At 45.6% G+C, this 22000-nt stretch overlaps 1 protein-coding gene across 5 annotated transcripts in view; it reads left to right on the forward strand.

Annotated features, from left to right (window-relative positions):
- Positions 1-3596: 3596 nt before the first annotated feature.
- PDGFC (platelet derived growth factor C) overlaps positions 3597-22000 on the forward strand; it is a 209893-nt gene continuing 191489 nt past the window's right edge. For 2 of the 5 annotated variants that reach the window (XM_089302282.1, XM_089302286.1), the window contains exons 1-2: positions 3597-3734; positions 4382-4615. In XM_089302282.1, coding sequence (XP_089158408.1) covers positions 4498-4615 — 118 coding nt within the window. In that variant the 5' untranslated portion in view covers positions 3597-3734; positions 4382-4497. Of the gene's footprint in view, positions 3735-4221; positions 4616-22000 lie in introns of those variants that run through there. The other 3 variants (XM_089302283.1, XM_089302285.1, XM_002716942.6) reach the window with 3 other exon arrangements.

Genomic DNA, 22000 nt, shown 5'->3' on the forward strand with positions numbered 1-22000 from the left:
TTCACAAAACCTTCCACCATCAGCCACAGCAGGTAAGCCTTGCCACGTCAGCAGGGATCACACGGGGCCCTAAAGGGGATCTGCCACTAGAATAAAGTGTAAGAAACCTTGTGTTTTATGATTTCTAGAATGGGAAACCAGAGTGTTGATGGACTCTAGGTACCTAGAGACAGCAAGATGCATTTCTTCAGATGGACAGTTGGAGAATGTGGGAGAGAGGAAGCTGGCTTTTGGACAGACTATTTATTTGCTGTTTTTCCAAGATGAATCATTATTCTTGCTATGGTCTGTGACTTTTACATTGCTTACTAATGATTTCTCTGGCCTAGTCCTTTTATATATGTGCAGATATTGCTGCCTGTTATCTATTCTGGAAACACAATGGACATTTAAGGAAAACAAAGCTTTCTGAACTTCAATTACCTGCCACTGGAATACTGAAAAAATCTGGAAAATGCCTTCTAATAACTTTGCGTGGTGTGCTGGTGTGTGTGTGTGCATTGAAATAGAAGAGCAAGCACATTCATAATATTTGATTTTCTGAGGTAAAATTATGTTCTAATGCCTGCCTTTCTTGGTGTAAAGTAGGAGGAGATTGTTCAAAACCTTTTCTCACTTAATTCAACAACTTGGTAGTGAAGCCCCTACCTCCTCTCCCAAATCCTCATTGTTAAGGACCAAGTGTACTCAGCCCAGTTCCTGCACAGGAGTTTGGAGGTAGCACTCCTCCTGACTTCGGCAGGAATGGGCACTCCTTCCTAAGGTTTAAGAACACATGAAACCACAAAGAACGTTCGAAATCATATTGTGTTGGTTGGCGGAACAGATGCCTTTCCTTAAGGAAAATGGCTTAGGCCAAAACAAAGCCATATTCATTCAAAAATATATTGTTTAGCAATTGCGCAGACTCTGGGTTATAGGAAATTTATTTTCAATGTGAGGATTTCACTTTTCTAGGAAAGGTTTATGAGAAAAACAGAGAAGGAAGGACAGGCAGGGGATAAAGTGTTAAAAAAAAAATCAGCCATGCCAAGGGCAAAAGTAGTTCAACAAACAACAATGCAAGTACCTTGAAAGGAAACCAGTCAATGTGGATATGATTTTGTCTAGGGGTCATGCAGGAGCACCTGGCTGGCTTTATTTATAAGGCAATTGTCAAATCAATCTGTGGAATACAGATGAGGTGAAATGCAGAGCTAGAGTATTATTCTAGATCATATGTAACTTTTCAAATACAACCCTCCTGCTGAAATTCCAGGGAGAATGTAAGTGACTCCAATAAAGAAACCTGTCAGTCAGTCAAGTGTGTTTATTTATCATCCCTCTGTGCCAGGCACTGTTCAAGCCAATACTAAATGATACAAAATAAAGAGTAATCATCACCCTTACAATCTGGTGAGAGCAAATGGATTAAATCTTCAGACACACACACACACACACACACTCCGTGGGTGGTCAGGAGCCTCAATTATATGCACATATAAAGACTTCACTTAGAAAAATCCTGCTTAGAAAACTAAATTAAAATTAGAATGATTGAAAGATGATTAATTATATTACACATAGATGAAAATTAATTCATAAAGCATGTCTTTATTGTGTTATTATAACTGGGAAGTCTCTCAACAAGTAAATGGAACACTTGTGTACCACATTTATTGTGCAAATACGAATTCACCCTGGTGACTAGGTGTGTGTCCACTAAACTGTTGAGTTCCTTAAATTTAAAGACATGGCCCTGTTTACCTTGCCATTCAACACTCTGATGACCTGAAAGCTAAAGGAGTAAGACTGACTGAATCAAACAGGTTGGGTACAGATTTCAAAGAGAAGCTGAGCCCAGCAGAATTTTAAGAGGGAAGAAAGAGGACTAGAATATTCTTTTTTTAAAAGTTTTTTTTTTTTTATTATTTGTTTATTTGACAGGTAGAGTTACAGAAAGTGAGAGAGAGAAAGGTCTTCTATCCAGTGGTTCACTCCCCAAATGGCCGCAACGGCCGGAGCTGCACTGACCCGAAGCCAGGAGCCAGGTGTGTCCTCCTGGTCTCCCATGCGGGTGCAGGGGCCTAAGGACCTGGGCCATCTTCTTCTGCCTTCCCAGACCACAGCAGAGAGCTGGACAGGAAGAGGAGCAGCCAGGACTAGAACTGGTGCCTCTATGGGATGCGGGGCCGCAGGTGGAGGATTAACCTAGGGCCCCAGGACTAAAATATTCTAAGCAGGGCAGTCTGGTTGGTTGGCTTCAGTCCATCTCAGGTGGAATCAGAGGGCTTGGCATTCACAGCATAGCTGAGAGAGACTCAGCTCCTAGTTTGGTCTGGTGGGCATATGTCTCTCACCAGACGCTACTCCTTGGTCTGAGGGACACTGTTCTCTTGATCCTCTCGCCCAGCCTGAGTGTCCCTGGCCACCGAACTGGCATGGTCTGCACCGAATTGCCCACCAACACGGTGGGAGATAATTCTGACTTGCCTGCCACTGAACTTGCTTGACAATGATTTTTCCTTTTGAATTTTGATTTTTAAAAATTATTCCAAACGTGTCTCTTTTATTTTGGGGGAAGGGGGCGCTTGTCCCTTCAACACTTTCCTAAGGATTTCTGCTCCTCCCAGGAGCCGCCACGGACTCCTGCATTAAACGTGGAACCCCTATATAGGCCCTGCTGACCTGGTTTTAGACAACCTCCTAAGAGCTTTCGCACCCCAGAAACCTGCCTGGGACACGTGCAACAGGCGGACCTAGGTGCTAACCCCTCTTGTTGGAGAGGTAAACAATTCTACCGCCAGGGGTTCCTGACAGCCTAGTTTTCTGAGAGGCTGCATTTTAGGAATGACAAACACTGAGGCCTGGGTGGTTCTAGACATCCTCTTGGCCATAATCCAAGGCTGTCCGACCAGCATGCCCGCTTCCCAGGCGCAGGGATTTTTGCCTGTTGTGGCTGCTACCGCGCCAGCTCCTGCAGCAGTGCGTGGCACAGCGGGCACACAGTGAGCACGGTGGTACTATTTGTTGACTGCATGCGATCATTTTGACTGTCTTCATCTTGCTTCAGGGACCTGTTAGGTTGCAGGGAAGTCTTTGACCTCAATCTCCCTTGTGGCTTCAGAGCGGAGACTCTGGCCAAGCCCTCTGGGAGAGGGGATCCCCTCGGAAATGAACCAGGACCCGTCGCGGCTCCAGGCAGTAGGGGTGGAATGCGAGTTGCAGGAAGTTCTCGCCCCAATCCTGGTCCTGGTCTTGCTTCTGCTCTGGGGTTAGGGGCGTCCTTGCGGCATTCCCCAGCGGGGGTCCTTCCGGGTCCCCTAGCGCCGGCCTGGGCCGGGCCGTGCCAGCACCTGTCGGACCGCCAGCTGGAGGCCCGCGCCGGCGCTGGGGGACGCGGTCCGGGCTGCGCCCCCCGCAGGCTGCCGCCCCGCGCCCGCCCCCCACGGCCGCCCGCGGGAGAGCGGCTCGGCCTCGCGCCGCCCGCGCCGGGCCCACGGCCCCCACCTCCCGCCCGCCGCCCGGCTGGGGGAAGGCAGCGAAGGGGAGGGGACAAGCCGGAGCCTCCCGGCCGCCCGGGCCTTTCCTCTCCACGCCGTGCGGAGACGCCGCGCCCGCCGCGCCCCGAGCTTAGCGCCGAGCCCGAGGCGTAGGGGGAGGGGGCGGCGAGCGAGCGCAGCCCCCCGCGGTGACCCCGAGCGGCCGAGCCGCCCTCCCAGGGCTTCGAGGAGCCGGGGACGCGCCCGGACAAGGTGAACTTTGGAAAAAAAAACACTCAAGCCAGGTGCCGGGATTCGTGCTGCGGCGGTCGGGACCCGGCGCAGGCGGCGCGCCCGCGCGCGGAGCGGGAGCCCCCCGCGGCCTCCCCTCCGCCTGCGCCCGGGGCGGCCTCGACCCCGAGCCCCCAGCCCCGCTCCGGCGCCGCGGCGCGCGTGGGGACCCGCCGCGGCGCCCTCGCCTGGAGTCTTCCCCCTCCCCCCGCCGGGGGTGGGGGTGGGGCGGGGGAGAGGGGCGCCCGCGGCGCCGCATCGATCGGCAGCTTTGTTATCGATCCGAAACTGCTGGCCGCGGACTTGGCTGGGAGGCCGGCTCCGCACGAGCCCGGAGGGGTCGCCTGCGTCGCGGCCCCCGCACTGACAGGTGCTCCCAGCGACTCGCTGGTGACTCCTCGCCGCTCCCCCGGCTCCCCCGCGTCCCCACCCCCCTCTTTCCTCCCTCGCCTTCACCCCCACCCCCACCACTTCGGCACAGCTCAGGATTTGTTTAAACCTTGGGAAACTGGTTCAGGTCCAGGTTTTGCTTTGATCCTTTTCAAAAAACTGGAGACACAGAAGAGGGCTCTAGGAAAAAGTTTTGGATGGGATTATGTGGAAACTACCCTGCGATTCTCTGCTGCCAGAGCAGGCGCGGCGCTTCCACCCCAGTGCAGCCTTCCCCTGGCGGCGGTGAGAGAGACTCGGGAGTCGCTGCTTGCCCTGTGCCCGCCGTGCGTGAGCGCTCGCCCCACTCAGCCAAATGCTCCTCTTCGGGCTTTTCCTGCTGACATCTGCCCTGGCCGGCCAGAGACCCGGGACTCAGGCTGAGTCCAACCTCAGTAGTAAATTCCAGTTCTCCAGCAACAAGGAGCAGAACGGTGAGTCGGGGCCCCCCCACCGTGCGCCTTGCCTGCGCTCGCCGTGTGCGTTACGTGGGCACCGCGCGCGGGCGCGAGAGGGACCCCAGCCCGCCAGGGTGCCCTCTCGCCTCGCGCGGCCGGCCCTTGGCGCGGGCTCGCGGGAGGTGGGTTAACGTGTGCTTGGCAACTTTTCTGGGGCTGCCACCCAGCTGCAGCGGGGGCAGCGTGCGTGCCCCTGCAGCCCCGGAGAGGGGGCCTTTCCGGGAGCGGTGGCGGAACGCGCGTGGCGGCTCCGGCTCACGGCACGAGATCGAGAGCTGCCTTTAAAAACGAAGTTGAAATGAATGAGTCTTGGCCCGTTGGACTTGACTCAAGGTTTTGGGGGCTGTGGGAGGTGCGAGGGGGGCTTAGATGGAAAGGCATCAATGAATCAGTAAGTAGGTAGGAGGTACGGCAGTCGAGAGACCTTGATGCGCACCTTTTAGGGCAGATTTAAAAAAGTACTTCTGTTGCGCTCCCAAGTTTTTCTTTCTCTCTTTTTCTTTTTTTCTTTCTTTTCTTCTCTCTCTCTCTCTTTTTTAACGTGCCTTGCCTTTGTACTCTGAAGTCTTACCTTTCTGGTGGTGTGTTTTTGTATGTGTAAGTGAATGACTGCTATTTTGTGTGTGCTGGAAACGACTTAATCCTGCATAGGAAATGAGAATTACTTTCAGCTTTCAAGTGTACCTGAAATGTTTAGAAAACTCTCAGATGCAAGTTCCCTTGGGCTGGGATTGCACGGAGCTGGAGAAAGGCTCCTTTCATACCGCCGGGGCAGCTCCAGGGTGTGTAATTTGCTTAGCCTCTGAACCCCATATGATTTACATCATTCAATTTCTAAACTCTTTTTCTCTTGATCTGCCATTATGAAGTCATTTTTGAGTAGACTTTGTAAATAGAAATTTTATACTGCACATGAAACCACAATGTTAATGTAGGCTGTCTAAAACTGGAATATTAAACACCCTGTTTACAAGTGGTGGCTCTTACTGTTATTTGAAAAGAAATGTGCATGTTTTTCTGCTTTGTGTGTCATCTGTTCAGAATGCGGGGAGGCTGTCACGGCACTAACCAGGAGAAATAAACAGAAGGGGTGTACCTGGAACCTCAAAAGGGGGTGTGCTGTACCTCTCGGTCCTGTTTCCTTCCCATGGTGGGGCTATTTCAAAGTTCCAGAGAGTGCTCTTCATAAAAGCAGCACAGAAAGTACTAGGGTAGGAAAAGAGATAAAAGAAGGGTTCCTGGGAGTTTACAGACATTGTTTGTGTTTGTTGCTCCGGCAGCGAGACATGGCATCACTTTTATCAGTCAATATTAATGTGGCTGCTTCTTGCAACTTGCTAATGTGATGGCACATGGCACCTGCAGGCCCCTTGAGCTGCTGATCAAAGGGCAGCCCAGGATCCATCTCTAATCACAGGAGCTGCAGAGCACTGGGGGAAAGTGATCAAAGGAGCCAAGCACCAGCTGTACCCAGGCAGGAAACACATCAGACCAACCTTTGTTCTAACTCTTATAAAATAAACGTCCAGTTCAAAATATGCCTTCTTGCTAGACAAGCCTGTCTAGAATGACCATAATGCACAATATTCCTAGCTTCTATAATTTTTTTCCTTTTTTTTTTTATTGTCCCCTACCATTTCTCCTACTGCCTTGTGGCATCTCTCTGTGGCAGCCTGTCTCTTTGTCCCTTCCTTGTGGCTCTCTTTTGTGACCCACGTGCTAGCCTTGCTTTGTAATGGGCCCCAGAGCTTTCAGGCCACGTGCAACCATTGGCCACTTTACTCAGTAAGTTCACACCCTCAGTAGAGGTGAGTTCATTAAGCCAGGCCACACACATTCTCTTGCCATCTGAGGCTGGGCCATTTCCATTCCTAAGATGCATGGTGCTAAAAATAGCCTGGTGTTTCCTAATCTGTGGGCAGAGAGAGGATTGGGCTATGTTTAGCTCTTGGGAGGGTTGGCAGCAGGAAGTAGCTAGAAGTAGAGGAACCACTCACCTTGTAGTTTGTAGCCTAAGGAGCAGTGGGACTGACCAGCACTAGGGGGCAACATAGAGCTATTTTTCTGCACATGCTCAGGTTGATTGCAATGTTTCTTCAAGGTTCAAGATTTGAGGATAACAGGTGGGTGCTGAAGATCCTCATGGAATGTGACTGTGGTCGTTCCCAGTAGTTTGCTGGAAATGCTACTACTGCTACTTCTTTTTTTGACCTTCACAATTTCCATTCCCTTATATGGGTATGTTTGGCCCTCATATTATGTTATGGTTGATTTGATTGCCATGTTGCTCCGTCAGTTTTGACATTTATGCAGTTCTCTAAGGACGAATCTTTCCCGAGGGATTCGCTAGAAGATGGCTCGTTTTGTGAAAGCTCTTCTAAGTACTAAACATGACGTGGCCACGTGTCTGTTGTGCTGAGAGGAGCCTGCTTTTAAGACCCCTGGCCCATGATACTCCTCTTCTTGAGGGTTTCCCAGCCTCCACCAGAGTTTACTCGGTCAGGCCTGCAGACTTGCTGTTTCTTGTTTCAATATTAGCTTAGTGTCCCGAGAGGTGTTACAAATGGAAATTGATTGCTATGGCCTTGCCATGGCCAGTGGTACATTCATGGATTTAGTCTGGAACACAGGGAGAGAAGATACAGAATGAGCTTCAGTGTCCTTTACCTGTTGCTAGGTACAGTTTTGTGATCCACTATAGCATCGCCATTCTTGCCATTTTTCTGTAACAATAGCCGAATTTAGCCTTATTATTTATCCAGTATTGTGAGTTGCTTTTGCGTACTTCATTCTTAACCTTAATTCTCACCACTGAAGTCTCACCTATTAAACATTTCCAGAATTAACTTGGAAAGAGATTGAAGATAACACTGACTTGCTTGGAACGTTTTTGGCCTGAAAACTTCCTGTGTGACCATAGGAAAAACCCCTAATGTCAGTGCACCCTGGTTTTACATAAGAATGTTTACCACGCGCTAATCACGTTGCAGGAGGGTGCTTCTGAGTTACAACAGAAGGAATCCTATAATTATTAAGAAAGAAAACAAAGCTTATGTTACCTATTGCATAGAGCCGGAGTAGATGGCAGTTACAGAGTTGCTGATGGAGTATTGTTTCTTCCACCTTGCATCACTGGGAGTGCTTTCAATTTACCCATGCACCTGAAATGCACTTGTCACTTCTCTCCTCTTTTTAAAGTTTAGATTCGGACTGACTGTGCCTCCACTGGTTAGGGAGAGTGGTGTGATCATTGGTTATTTGTATTTGTGCCTTTGTGCACCAGATGTGGGTCAGTGTACTTGGGCACTTTAGCCTCTAATAATGGCTTTTTGTGTTTATGAATTTTCTGGCTCTTTTTTTTTGGTCCCGGCTTCCTTCCTACTGTTCCTAATGTACCTGAATTTAACAAACCATGTCCAACCCTCTCCTTTTTGCGTGACAACTTCAAACCCCTACTAAAAACCAGCTAAGCCCACTCTTAGAGGAGTGCCCGACAGTGCGTGGACTCTGAGGACCAAAGGGACTTTCCTGTCAGTCAGTCTGTAAGTTCCAGTGCCTGACCTTTGTGACATTTATTTGTGTTGTTTTAGAGGGTTTTCTTTGTGTCTTACACTTCCTCTTCCATCTGTGCTCTGTCTGGATAGTTGAGGAAGTTGAATAAGTGAAATATCACTTTGCAGTGATGAGTTTTTAATTTTGGACAGTGATTGAAGAGCCCCCATTGTATTATATGGCAACTTTTTCTCCCTTACCATTATCTTTTATAATTAATCTGAGGTGCTTTATACTGGGCTCTAAAAGGTGTTTAGAAAGTATAAAGGTCTGTATGGGAAACATCAGGGACTAGTTTATCGTTTGTGAATTAGTTGTAAATTGACACAAGGACTCCTCACTTAACTTTCCACCATGGTGCCATCTGGTCGAGCTGTCCCAGACTCTGTCACCTGAGTTTTGGTTTTGTCTTTTTTTTTTTAATTAATACTTTCTGAAAATTATTTCTTATATATCTTCTTTATATTTGCTTCCACTTCATGTTATCTCTGTCTTTGAAGTGCTAAGATTTTATCTACAGACTTTCACATCTCTTATAGAAATGGAATTCTAATGATAATATAAGGTGTTAAATGATTTAATAATAGTGAATCAAGACATTCCTAATGTCCACACCAAGAAAAAGTTTCCAAGACTGCTGAAATTTTCCCACAGGTTTCTGTTGTAGAAGTCATAATCAAAGTCCCTTCAACTCCAATTAAACATTTCTGATTGTTTTATATGGTGGGTGTACTTCAAAATGTTTATAGAAAATGAGTTAAAAGACAAGTTTATTTTGGTGCGAAAAATTTCGAAATCCATATGTAGTTTTTTGCCCAATACACACTTTCCATGAACTTTTTGAAGACTCCATGTGCATAGCCAGAATATCTTTGTATAATGCTGCATAGTCTCTGAATGACTCATATATTAAACAGTCTGTATGTTATATTTTTTTTCTCCACGTCTGCTTCCAACTGTGATTTTTTTCCCTGAATTTCCCTTTCCTGTCTCCTAAGGGCATGTCTTGTCTCGTGGTTGATTTTCAGTTGGTATGCACCAGTACTGACTACTGATTTAACTGATTGTTAAAATATTGAAGTATTTGCTTTGATTCGGGAAGGAGCCAGTACCACTCCACCAGGACAAATGGATCGACCATCTGCTGACCCAGGAGCTGCGATGCCTGGCTCTGCTCAAAGCATCTGGGACGCTTCTGCAACCCAGGTGTCTCCATGTTGCTCCAACAGGGTTCCTGCTGTACTGATTGTTACCCCTGTTGACACTTGGAGCTGTGGACAACGTAGTTCATATTGGCATTAAAATTCCTATCTTTTCTCTTTCTCCCTCTCGGTAGCTCAGACTTGACCCATGACTTGAAAGACTTGGAATAATGCAAGAGTGTGGCTTCTTTTCAGCTCTTTTTGCAGCGTTTTTGGTTTTAACCCTTCAAGGGTTGGGCCTCAGAGGAGACCTGGGGAACACTGGCGTGGCACACAGGCAGGAGACTGCAACCTGCAACTGGTTTTTCCCACCTCTCTGGCCGACTCTGGCCAATTGCTTTCGCCTGGGTGGCTCCCCGCTGGCATGAAGGTTGAATGCATCACCTTCTCAGAGAGGACTTTTTTTGACCTCTCTATCTGTCTAGAGTAGCTGCCCCTCACTGTCTCATCAAAGTTAATTAACTGCATAGTACTCACTGCTCTGTGATATTCCTGTTGTTTAGCAATTAATTACTTTATTGCCTACTGGTTGCCTCCCTCCCTCCCTCCCTCTCACCCTCCCAGCAGTAGAATCTATGTCCCTTGAGAGCATGCGCCTTGTCTGACTTGTAGGAGTTTCAGCTCCCAGAACCGGTTCGGCATGCCATATGTGCCCATTAGATATCTGGTGAAAGTCTGGATGGAGAGCCTAATCAGAGGAAGATGGTGCTGGTCACTTGCTCTAGCGGCTGTCTTTGAAGATGTCTTTTGGTCTTGCAGTTTCCATACTGAGTGACTTTTTTTTTTTTTCAATATAAACTTATGTGTGTATTGGTTTTCATGGGATCTGCCAGTCATAGTATTACTTTATAATCTCAGTAAATATCCTGTGTTATCAAGTAAGCATGCATCAAGCAAATGGGCAGGTGTCCTAGAACTGGTGCTGGCTAATCTGCTGTGCCCACCTTTATGCCTGCACTTTCCAAAAATGAGGCTTGTTGCAGGACGTGGACCAACGACTCTTGCTAATGGTGAATGGCGAATGGATGACTAGCCTCCACAGTCTGGGTGCTGCCCAGCGTTTGCCTGTGATCCGTGGTACCTTGCACAGGCTGATCAGCAGGTGTGTGCTTGGAATGGGAGAGCTGGAGAAGGATTCCTAGAGCCTGTCCTCACTGATCAGATCTAGCCTGCTGGGAGGAAAGTGACTTTGTCAAGATATTCCTCTGCATGCGTAGTGCTACACCTTTCCTTACATGTGAGAGAGGAGAACCAGTTAGGTATATGGAATTCTGCTTTCAAACTTCAGACACTTTTTATACAGGCATTTCTTAATTATGTTTGGAGGTTGTGAGCTTGGCTGCTTGTGAAGTGGGAATCTGTTGCCTCTGGAATGTTATTTACAGCAGCAGTAAGGGGAGCAATCTCATAGTTAACTGAGTAGAGCAGATAATCTGGCTACAATATGTTATGGATTAACCAGTTTTCTGCCATCAGACTTCACACTGGACCCCATGTGCCAGCTGCAAGCAGCTCTCACTGGTCTCCTGTGATGGAGTGGCCTCCTTCCTGGACATTGCCTTGTTTCTAAACCAAAGTGTCACTAGCATTTCTTTCTTGGCGTTGTCCTTAATTCCTCTTTGATTTCCAAAGGGACACTTCTGTGTACTGGCTTTTGTCTGCTTCAGAGAATAGTTGAGTCATGGGCCAGTCGATTGCAGTGTGTCCTGGGTTGTTGCTGGGTGTGAGGTACCAAGGCTGAAGTAGCAGTCTGGTTCCTTGAAGGAAGAGAACTTCCCTGGCCAGCACAAGGCCCACTGATGGTGAGTGCCATCAAGATAGAGATTTGCATCGCTGCTGGGTCGGCTGGGTAGGGATAAAGCAGTAAGAGCACCAAAAAGGACGTAAAAGCAACAATGTTTAGATACTTCCGTTGGGGGCTCTCAGGTGGGTCCAAGGAGCTCTAAATGAGCCTCTAGTTCGTTGGTTCGCCATGCTTACTGTCTCTCCGAGAGTGCCTGTTAGGTCCACGTTTGTGCTCAGTGTTTGCAGACAGTATACAGTTTATCTTTGAAGCTCCCTGTGAGGTATTAGGACCAGCACGGAGGCTTCCCTGGCTGAGTAGCTTCGCTAAGGTCCCACAGCTGGTGAATGTTTGGACTTTGGTCTGACTCCCAGCCAGGACTCGGAGCCACGTGCCTCCTCCTCTGGAAGTTAAATGGTCTAAGGTTTTATTGGAACATTGTTTGCATTCAGCAGATATTTATGAGCATCTGCTCTTTGCTAAGCTCTGCCCGAGGTGCTGGGTGCACACAGGGAAGGATGTGATACCTGCACTTGCGGCGCTGTGCCCTTGAAGGATGGCACTCCCTTCCCTTACCTCTCTGGGTGTGGGCTTTGTGCTCCAAGGGCAGTGGGAACACAGAGGGCCTTCATTCCCTTCCAAATTCCTCTCTTGGTCTTCTCAACAGTTGATTCTGTCCAGAAAGGAAGCTCACGGAGAACAGTTCCCACAGAGAATGAGACTGGGGAAGAGAGAAAAGCACTCTAGGCGGGGGGGGGGGGGGCAGGTTGAACAAAGAATGGAGGCACAGGAGAGTGAGGGCGAGACGCATGCAGGGGCAGAGTGGGAGCAGAGGCAGAAGAGTGGAAAGGTGTCCTGGACTTAGTGTTCAGACTCCCTGATGCTGTGTGCAGTGTGCACACCTTCATGTTTAAGACTCAGCCCCAAGATTCATTTTCAGTTGTCTTCCTAAGCAGACCCACAGTTGCAGAGTGCAGCTTTGGGGTGTGAGTGTGTGTGTGTGTGTGTGTGTGTGAGTGTGGTTAACTGCTTCTTGCTGCAATTTTCCTTCAGTCATTAGGCATTGGGGAGTCAGTAGGGCAGGCTGCACAGCCTCAGTTCCATTCACATAAGCTATGGCTGTGTCCACACCATTCCACGTTGCCTTCTTTATGTAAACAAAGAGCTATTTTCACACTTCATTCACAAAATGGATGGCATGCAGAATGGGGCTGGGTGAGGGATCAGGAAGGAGATGGTGATAAAAGCAGCAGCTCCCAGCCCACAGAGTTAGTGTAATGAAGCTGTTACCTTGCAAGCAGAAAAACCAGCCTGAGCACTTGGGGACAGCATGGGTTTCACATCAGTGGAATATTAATTCCTGTGAAGGACTGCATCCTGCCTAGGTGAGCTTCACTCTGGGCCCTTGTATGTGATGCTAGACATACTTCACAGTTTTTTTAGGGTTTGAAATGACAGTTCTCCTTGTACATGTGCTGTTTTGATGCCATGCCAGTTTTTTTTGAAGCTGTGCTGTGTGCATTCTAGGAAATCCTTGTTCATGAGTGGATACTATTTTAAGCATTTCAGTGTTTGCAAGATAGAGATATGCTTCTGTATATAAATATGCCCAGCTGGCCATGGCACCTGCCTTAGGAGTTACTACGGAGTTCAGAAACCATTAACAACAGAAGTTGGACTTGCGTGGTGCTTATCTCGTGTTGTTGCTGGCAGTCATTTGTGCTGAGCACTTATAAGGACATCTGTCTTTTACACAGTCATGTTATTCATCTTTTTTTCTGACTGGGGAATAAATTACAGCTTGTTTCCCATATTGCCACCCATATTCATAGTCTAAGATGATTAGAAATGCAAAATGGAAGTCATTAAAGCTGTATTATTTCTTCTTCATATGGCAGCAGGCGATGTTTACAGTGTGCTAAGAAGGAGCATTTGTTGAAAATCCAAGTAGATGTGAACAAATAAGAGGGAAAAAATGCAGCTCCCTTATTGGAGATGCTCACTGAGTTTGGGAAAACGGGAGAATCCACAGGGTTAATTTCTGATTTATTGTACTTTAAACCTGAGACACGATGACAGGTAGGAGCAGATTGTTTGAGAACATATGAAAACACAGTAACTCTCAGTGTTTTCAATTGCGCTATGGAAACATATTAAAGAGGCTTTCTTACTACAGTGTGATCTGCCATTGGATTTCTTACTGTAGTGTGATTTGCCATTGGATTAACCATTCAAAGGACAGAAAAAAATCAGGTGGATTTCTTTAGATTTTTGGACTTGGAAACACTGCAAAAAAACACGAGGAAAGGTTCGGTCCTGCTGGCAAGGAGAGCACAGGGCTATGCGTTGGTAGCCAGGCATGGGGGTTGCAAAGAGTAGATCTCTGCTGGAAATATTCTGATGAAGTAGGTGATCGGAGGTATGAGAGGATGCGCCCTATTTAGTAAGCAGCAGTGTCTCCACAGGTATGCTTTCTGGTAGACTGTTTTGTCTGTTTATAGACAAAAGCAAACCGTAGCTGAAAGTCTCCAGAAAAATGGATCGTCTCTCTCATACAAGAAACCAGCCCATAGAGCACACTAAACTTTGGTAGTTTCAAAAGCAGTTGCGTGTGTGTGTGTATGTATATGATATGTATGTATATATGTATATGTATGTATATGTGTATGATAGATCACTATAGGGTGGGTTCCACTCTATCTCTGCCTTGTGTCATTGTTGTCAAAACCATGTTGCTGTTTTGTTCTGGAAAAAGCAGCAATCTCAAAATAGCAAGGAATTCCAGATCTGGCCAGGATATTGAGAGATGATCCTAGATAGCTAATTTATAAATGCTGACCCTTTAAAAACTGGTTTCCATCTCTGTTTTCTTGAGAATATTAGCAGGTTTGATGTTGAAATCCGCAATTAAGAATGTAAAATTAGGATTACATCTTTGCTATGCTTATTAAAAAGAATGTTTTCCTTATGGTGGAAAATTTATCTTTAATCTGTACCGATAACTTTTAATAGGCATCAGTTGGGCACCCCATTAAGCTAACTGATTTAAAAGGGTTTCCTTTTAGAGCTAACATTTACATCCTAGGAAATCAATTAGGGAGTCTGGATTTCACATTTCCCTTGCAATCTTCCTTTGCAGTCATTGCTGAATGGCCAAGCTACCATAGCAAAGCACTCAGAGGTGCAAATCTTCTGGAAGAAGTGCAAATGCCACACTTTTACTTGGAAAAATGGAGAAATAGGACTTATTAAATATATCTGCTGAACATTTAAAACTACATAAAGCACAGGAAATACTTTTGGTGTGTGGGAATGTGTAGTGTTTCCAAACTACAAACATTGTTCTGAAAATTTCCCCGGTAGTGGTGAATTATATGAGACCACGTCCATCTAAGCGAGGCTTGTTTAACTAGTTTGTGGTTCTGGGGCTCATTCAAACACTCTTAAACAAAATAAAGGGAATGGATGTAATAACTTCTTTATGGAAAGGCCATAAAAAGCTACAGGGCCATGTAAACAAATTGGGTCATTTACTAGATGTTTAAGTGATGGATTTGCAGTCCAAAATTAGGGGGGTGTAGGATGTTTTATAGGATCGTGACCATGTTCTACCTTGAGCAAGGGGGTATGCGCTTATTTGCATTTGTTTATTTGTCTGATGCATGGAAATCCATTATTTCTATTCTGCATGGCCATTTGAAGGCATACCTAAAATTCTGAGCACTTCCATGTAGAAATCTGTTCAACTTCGGAAAATTGCGAGAAACTCACATGTGCAAAGTTGAATTGACCTGATTTTGGGTAGTACTGGGTTCTGTTCAAGGAAAATAAGATGATTGAAATGGAAGTTTTCCTTCTGGGCTCAAACATGTCCAAACTAATTGTAAAGTAATTGTTCTGGCTTAGAGGAGTAGACTCATAACTACAATTATGTACAGTAGGAATCCAAGTTTTATGATTTACTGTTACTGTAATTCTGCCAGTCTTGTCATAAAACCACTGTTATAACCAACTTAGTGTGACATTAATTTGTATTACTTGAGAAGTAGGTAATAAGACCTATCCCAGGTTGTCTTGATTTTAGGAGAGCCACTTTATTGCATTAGGATGTTGATTTACCTTTCCTGAAATTGGGTGCAAAGGTTGTGCCAAAACCTTCAGCTGACAGGGAGTTGGGTGGGTACGAATACAAAACTGTGGTGCTGCCCATTAGTGGTGATGACTAAGGCCTTTGGAAGTTGGAAGTAAATCTGGAAATTGAAGTGAGCAAAGGAAGCTAAACCATTTCTGGGTTGATACCATAACATTTGTTCGTTCTGTAACTTCTCTCCATCATGGTTGGCTTATTGGGCCTTAAAGGAAGTGATTGTGCAAGAAACTCTTAGTAAAAATCAATGAGCCTTTCTGAGTTTTAAAAACGGATGGCATTACACTGTACTGGCAACTTCTAAATGTTACTGCTGGAAGTTCGGCCGCGGAAATAACTGCTCCAGCTCCACAGGCCTAAAAAACAAGGGACAATGGTGGATATTATGGTTTCTGTGTCATGTGTGACTTGCTGTTTCCTTTTTAAAATGAGTAACTTACAGCTAAATGGATCTAAGTCTGTGAAGAAACCTAAGATCTGCCATTAAATTGGATTCTTTCTGATCTTGAATTCAACAATCCATGTCTTTGTGCCTTGGGTACCCGCTCACCTATTTTGTATAGTTGCTTACTGTCTAAGTATGCCTGTCATGGTAGAGCACTAGCCTAGAACTGTGAGGTACTGTGCAGGATGCCACGGCAAATTAGACCCAGTTGCTGTCTTCAGGAAGTGTCCTGTCGAGGAGGAGATAGTACGTTCAGGTGTGTATTATTGTATAATCCAAAACAAAAAGTGATGGTATGTTTGGTGGGCAAAGAAAGGTAAGATTATTCACAGGGAAGCCTTTTGGAAGCCAAAGAAAAGTAACTGGAGAAGATATATTTTGTTTATAATTTTTTTTTTCATTTTTTAACTTGAAATGCAGCAGAAAGGGAGCGAGCGAGCGAGAGAGAGAGACTGCTGAGGCCTCCTGTCTGCTCGTTCACTCCCCAAATAAAACGGCCAAGGCTGAAGTTAACCTGGGTCTCCCACATGGGTAGCGGGGACCTGCACATTTGAGCCATCACTTGCTGTCTCCCAGGGTGTGCATTTGCAGGAGACTGGAGTCTTGAAAGAGGATGGATGTTCAAAGTGGTGTCTTAACCACTGTCCCAAACACCTGCCTGTGAGAAGTGTATTTTGAACAAAGGGGCTTAGGGAGATGAGCTTCACCTGTACATGCAGGATCCAACTGCAGGCTGGGGTTTTGGGAGATTGGACCGTGGTGAGTAATTAGGTGGAGTAGGGAAATATGGGAGACTCATGCAGTCTAGACTTGTTTTGATGGTGATCTCAGAAATAGATTCAGTGGGATGGTCATTGGAAATCGGCACAGAGGGAATGCCTTTGCTGTAGGATTTAGCTTTGGGTAAATAGGAAAGTGATTCTTCCTGCTACACAGGCAGCAAAATTACGAATTAAATCTGGTTCCTGACGGTGTAGGGAACATAGAGAGGGAATGAAGATTTTTGACAGGTGAAGAATAAATTCAGAAGGGAAAGGAAATCCCAGGAAGAGGAGTCAGTGAAGGAAACAAGGGGGACACAGCAATAACAAAAGCCTTCAGGGGGTCTGCTCTGTGGCATAGTGGGTAAAGCCACCACCTGTGGTGCCGGCATCTCATATGGGCGCTGGTTCTAGTCCCGGCTGCTCCACTTCCGATCCAGCTCTCTGCTATGGCCCGGGAAAGTGGTAGAAGATGGCCCAAGCCTTTCCGCCCCTGCACCCACACGGGAAACCCAGAATAAGCTCCTGGCTCCTGGCTTCGGATTGGCCCAGCTTCGGCCATTGCGGCTAATTGGAGAGTGAACAATTGGATGGAAGACCTCTCTCTCTCTCTCTCTCTCTCTCTCTCTCTCTCTCTCTCTCTCTCTTTCTGTCCCTCTCTGTTTCTCCTTTTCTTTCAATGTCACTCTGACTTTCAAATAAATAAATCTTAGAAAACAAAAAGCCTTCAGGTACCTGCTTAGGTGAGACTGCCATGGTAAAGAGAGGGAGCAGTCAGGGAAATTAGCCCACTCTGTAACATACCACGGGGGTTGCAGATGAGGACCAGTGAACAGCCTGTGACTGTTCACTGTGGAAGAAATCAAAACTTCAGTGTAATGAGAGACGTGGAAGAATGGTTGTTGAGAAAAGTGAGGAAGTAAGACATGGGGGTTTTAAGAGGAAAGGGGCTAATGAAAAGTGGGTCCAGATTGGAAGGAAAAGGAAGAGGGAAATCATGTTTGTTTGTATTTTTATTTTGCTTGTTTCTGGGGTTTGGGAGAGAACCAGAGGGTAGGAAGACATTGATTATGTGTAGCAAATAGAAATCTCCTGGCCCGTGTGCTTCTTGCCTGGCTGTTCTTGGGACACAGGTGAAACCACCATGGAACACTAAGTGACGCGTAAGTAATTGGAGTAGGAACTGAGCATACCTCGTAGAGTAGTAGGAATTAAATGTCGGAGGAAGTGAGCCTTGAGATGATTTGTGACAAAGTGAGGACATGCAAGGAGGTGCAGGGGTAACTTTGTGGGGGTTCCCTTGCAGCAAAGGGGGATGGACCCTGTGATGATGTTTTAGTGCAGCCCAGTGACAGAGGAGAGGTACAACTGATATGACAGACAAGATTTAAAAAAAAAGCACGTGTTTCTGTTTGGCTAGTGTACTTAGGAGCATCAGAGAATACTAAGTTTGGAATATGTAGATAAAAGGAAGAGTGAGGTTGATAGACAAAAAAGACTTCTGAATGCAGTGGCAGAAGTTTCCATCAAATGTCGTAGGAAACAGTAGTTATCCACTGGAGAGTGACACAGGAACAATGTATGTTAAAAAATATACGTCTGAATCTGAGTTAGCAGTACTGGTAACCTATAAGGAGGCTTTAGAGATTACAAAAAAGAGGCCATGGAAATTCAAATTAAAGTGACCACTTGAGTGACACTTACTTTACCTTTCTGTCTGTGATGTCCTTATAATTCCCTTACAATTATGTCTCCAGAAACTGTGAAAGATAGGGCAAGCCACCAGATCCTGGCTTGGATCCCTGTGTGTAAGCTAGTGTGTGTTCAGGCACTGCAAAGGTGTCTTGTTGTTGTTGTTGTTTTAACTGCTATTAATGCCATGTAGACATGTATTGGCGTGGGTGCAATTTTTAGCAGTTGTTTGATCAAGAGGACATAAGTCAGTATGCATATTCCACACTCTCTAAAGAGTGCTGTCTGCATTAAACATTTGTAGAACAGGGATTATGTGTGTTCCTATCATGGAGAAACCCACTTTATGTGCCAGTAATCACTGGAACCATGCACATGGGATTGGTCTGTTGAACAACCTTGACCCCTTGGGGCTTGATCATGACCCAAATTTGGTTTTTGTTGCTCCTGAATTTCACTGAATGGAGCAATCCTTCCCTGCACTGGGATGAATATTCCTGCAAGACCCTGACTTTTCAGCTTACTTTCAGGTGATGGACAGTTCAGGAGCGACCTCTAATATAAAGACCCTTGCAGTTCAGAAACAAGAATATCCAGGCCTGTGGAATAATTCCAGTTGTAACTGTGACAGCCTTGGATCTCTTCACTTCTGCTGATGCCTGCTGACTGGAGCCTGCAGTGGTCACAAGGGAAGGCTAAGAGGGGCTAGAATCCCTGATGTATCTCAGGGATTCAGCATTCGTAGAATGGCTGCTGGCCATTTCCCTTGAAAATCTGCATGGTGGGTGGACATTCGGCCTAGCGGTTAAGGCATGGAAGCATCCCAATTTGGAGTACCTGAGTTAGATCACCAGCTCTCGCTTCCTTCTGATGAGTGCCCTGCAAGGCAACAGTGATGGCTCAAGTACTTGGGTTCCTTCCAACATTACGGGAGGTCTGGACTGGGTTCTTGGTTCCTGGCTTTTGCCTGGCCCAGCTACAGCCATTGCAACATTCGGGTAGTGAAGCTGTAAATGGAAGCTTTCTCCCTGTCTGCCTGTGGGTGTCTCTATCTCTGAATTTCTTTCAAATAAATGAAATATGTGTGGTTATTTGATTCCTGACAGTGCATTTTGCCCTAAATTAATTCTCCAACTAAAAATGTGCATATGGAAGACATCTGTCTGACTCTCACTTTGATGTCCTGGTACCTACCTTGTTGGTGCCTTAGTTCCATTCTAGCATCCAATTATTTGGGTATTTAGAGTATGTCCTGGTTCTCAGATTTGGCTTGCTTTTAGCTCTCCATGTCTAAGAATGCAAATTAAAGCTAGTAGATTTTGTTCTGCTTAAATATCATTTCTTCACAAACATTGGAAATGTAGAGCACAGTAAATCATCACACACAGAGGGTCGTGATGAATCCAGTAGATGAATAGTACTATTTCTATGTTTAGGCAAAATAATTGTATTTATATTTGTAATTTCTGCCTTCTCACTGCCACCATCTGAAGTCAGGTGCTGGCTACCTCAGGCCTACACTATGGCAGGAGTGTCTTTATTCTTTTTTCTAAGCTCCAGGCTTTTCCCATGCCCTCTCACCCCTAGCTGGTCATTTATAGGGCATTAGTGCTGGATAATCCTCCTGCCATAGAGTCTGGTTGTGTCTACTCCAGTCAGGCTTGCATGGGGGATTCTTAATCTGTAATTATACTCACAAATTATACATAAAAATGGCCTGGGGATCTCATTACCATTCTGATTCTGCTTTCCGAGGGCTGGGGTGGAGACCCAGGGTTTGCATTTCAGCAGACTTCCAGGTGATGCTGCTGAACTTAGCACCAAACTTGGAATGACAAGAGTCTGCTTTGGTGATCTCCAGCCTGCTCAGCCTTTCTAGTGAAGATCACACAAAGCTGACCTCTGCTCACCGCAGGGATCTGTGCTTTTCTGCTTCCATGCCTTCTGCCCTGCAGAACTCCTTTGCCTAAGAAGTCATCTCAGTCCAGTAAACACCCAGAGCCCTTTTGTTCAGTGACCACGTCACATCCTGAAAGCAGGTAAACACAATGTGGTTATTTGTATTCCTTTCATTCATGATCACTGTGATTTGTGAGACACACAAGGACATTCTACCTAAAAGGGTTCTCATGAGGCTTCCACGTGATCTGGCATTCAAAAGATAAAGAATTCACCAGAAAAGGAAGAGAAGGCATAAACTTGTGAGAGAGCATACATGTCTAATCAAAAGCCAACTTTTTTGGGGGAGAGGGGATAATATTGAAAAAATATTAATCAGTTATGAAAGTCTCTGTGTGACATACAAGGAGCATGTTAGATGTTGTCTCATGGAAGGATTTTGGTGGGTGGGTAATGTATAGAGCCTTCTACAGTCATTCCAACTGCTTAGTTATATTTTGTGTATGTGTTGCTTTTCTATGATGAGAACATGGAAAGTCTTTCTTAACAAATTACAAATATACAATCTTGTTTTTTGCTTGTTTTTTGCTTTTGGTAGAGAAGGGCTGTATCAGGAGGATTGTGCAGCACAGAGTAGCTAGAGGCAGGGCCAGCAATTTGAAGTCATCCGCAACCATGAGAAAATGGCGCAGTTAGTGCCTGTGTGTGGTATAGAGGGGAGTCCCTCTTTGTCCTTCATTCTGCATGTGCAGAGCCCACATGGGTTTAAGGCCCAGCCTGATGGTACCCCCTCTGTAAAACCTTCCCTGCTTCTCTCAGTCTGGAATGGCTGCCTTCTGCAAACTCTGAGAATATGCAGACTGTACCAGTCTCTTCCTTGGGTTCTAATGATCGTCTCCCATGACTTCCAAAGGTCAGAGAAGAAAATGTTGAATAATCTTAACAGTAGCACTCTACTGGATGGTAGCTCTTTTAAGTGAAGTGAAAACAGCTTAGACCCAACACAGCCTGTTCTGTGGTCATGTAGGCATCTGGTGTCATAAATTGTCATTGAGCGGCTCTAAACCGGTCACATGCCTTATTTCACAACTAGGATGCAACTAATGTCTGGCTTCATTTTGAGGAACTAAAAGAGAATTCACTTGAAGGCCTTGTTCTTTCTGCTTAGATTGAGTAAAATTGATGTGCAAAGCTCCTGGTTGGCAAAATTATAATGATGACTGCTTAGAATGTTATTTCCTCAGCAGAAAAAAAATCTATCATTTCCAGGAAAATTATTTTCAAACAGGGAACTTTCAGATAAAGTTTTATTGCAATCAAGACAAAGAAGAATATGATTATCAAAAGTCTATTTTCAATAACTTTAACTTATTTTTGGTTTTCGTGATTCCAGCCTCTCTTTTTTCCAGGTAACATAAGATATAGCTCATGTACTTTCTTATTTTTAGCTTGTTTTTCTTTGCTTTTGTATGTGTGTGCTTTGCAGCTTTGAGATTGACAACTCCCATTTATCATTGGAAGGCAAGAGTCTTGAAAAAGTAATTTTTTTCAAAAAGTCACTGAAAGGCTATTTTTTTTTTGCTTGGAAATAAAGTTAATTTTCTCAGCTCTGATCCTGTGAAATTATGGGCAAATAGTCCTTAGTTCTGGCATGTGTACGAAACAGAAGCAAACCCTGGAGAGGGAGTTCAGAATTCATGGCAATAAGCACATGTTCAGTATGCCAGTATTTATGGTGTCACAACCATATTAAAACCGTACTCTCTACTGTTTACCTAAGTTTGGTACCTGGAAAGCACAGGTTTGTCCCCATGTTTATCAGTAAACCTAAGGCAATACAAATATTTAGGATGCATAGAGACTTGACTATTTTCACATTC

The sequence above is a fragment of the Oryctolagus cuniculus genome, chromosome 8 (assembly GCF_051225735.1).
Source record: "Oryctolagus cuniculus isolate XC-2025 breed Fujian yellow rabbit chromosome 8, ASM5122573v1, whole genome shotgun sequence".
In the NCBI taxonomy this organism is placed as follows: Eukaryota; Metazoa; Chordata; class Mammalia; order Lagomorpha; family Leporidae; genus Oryctolagus; species Oryctolagus cuniculus.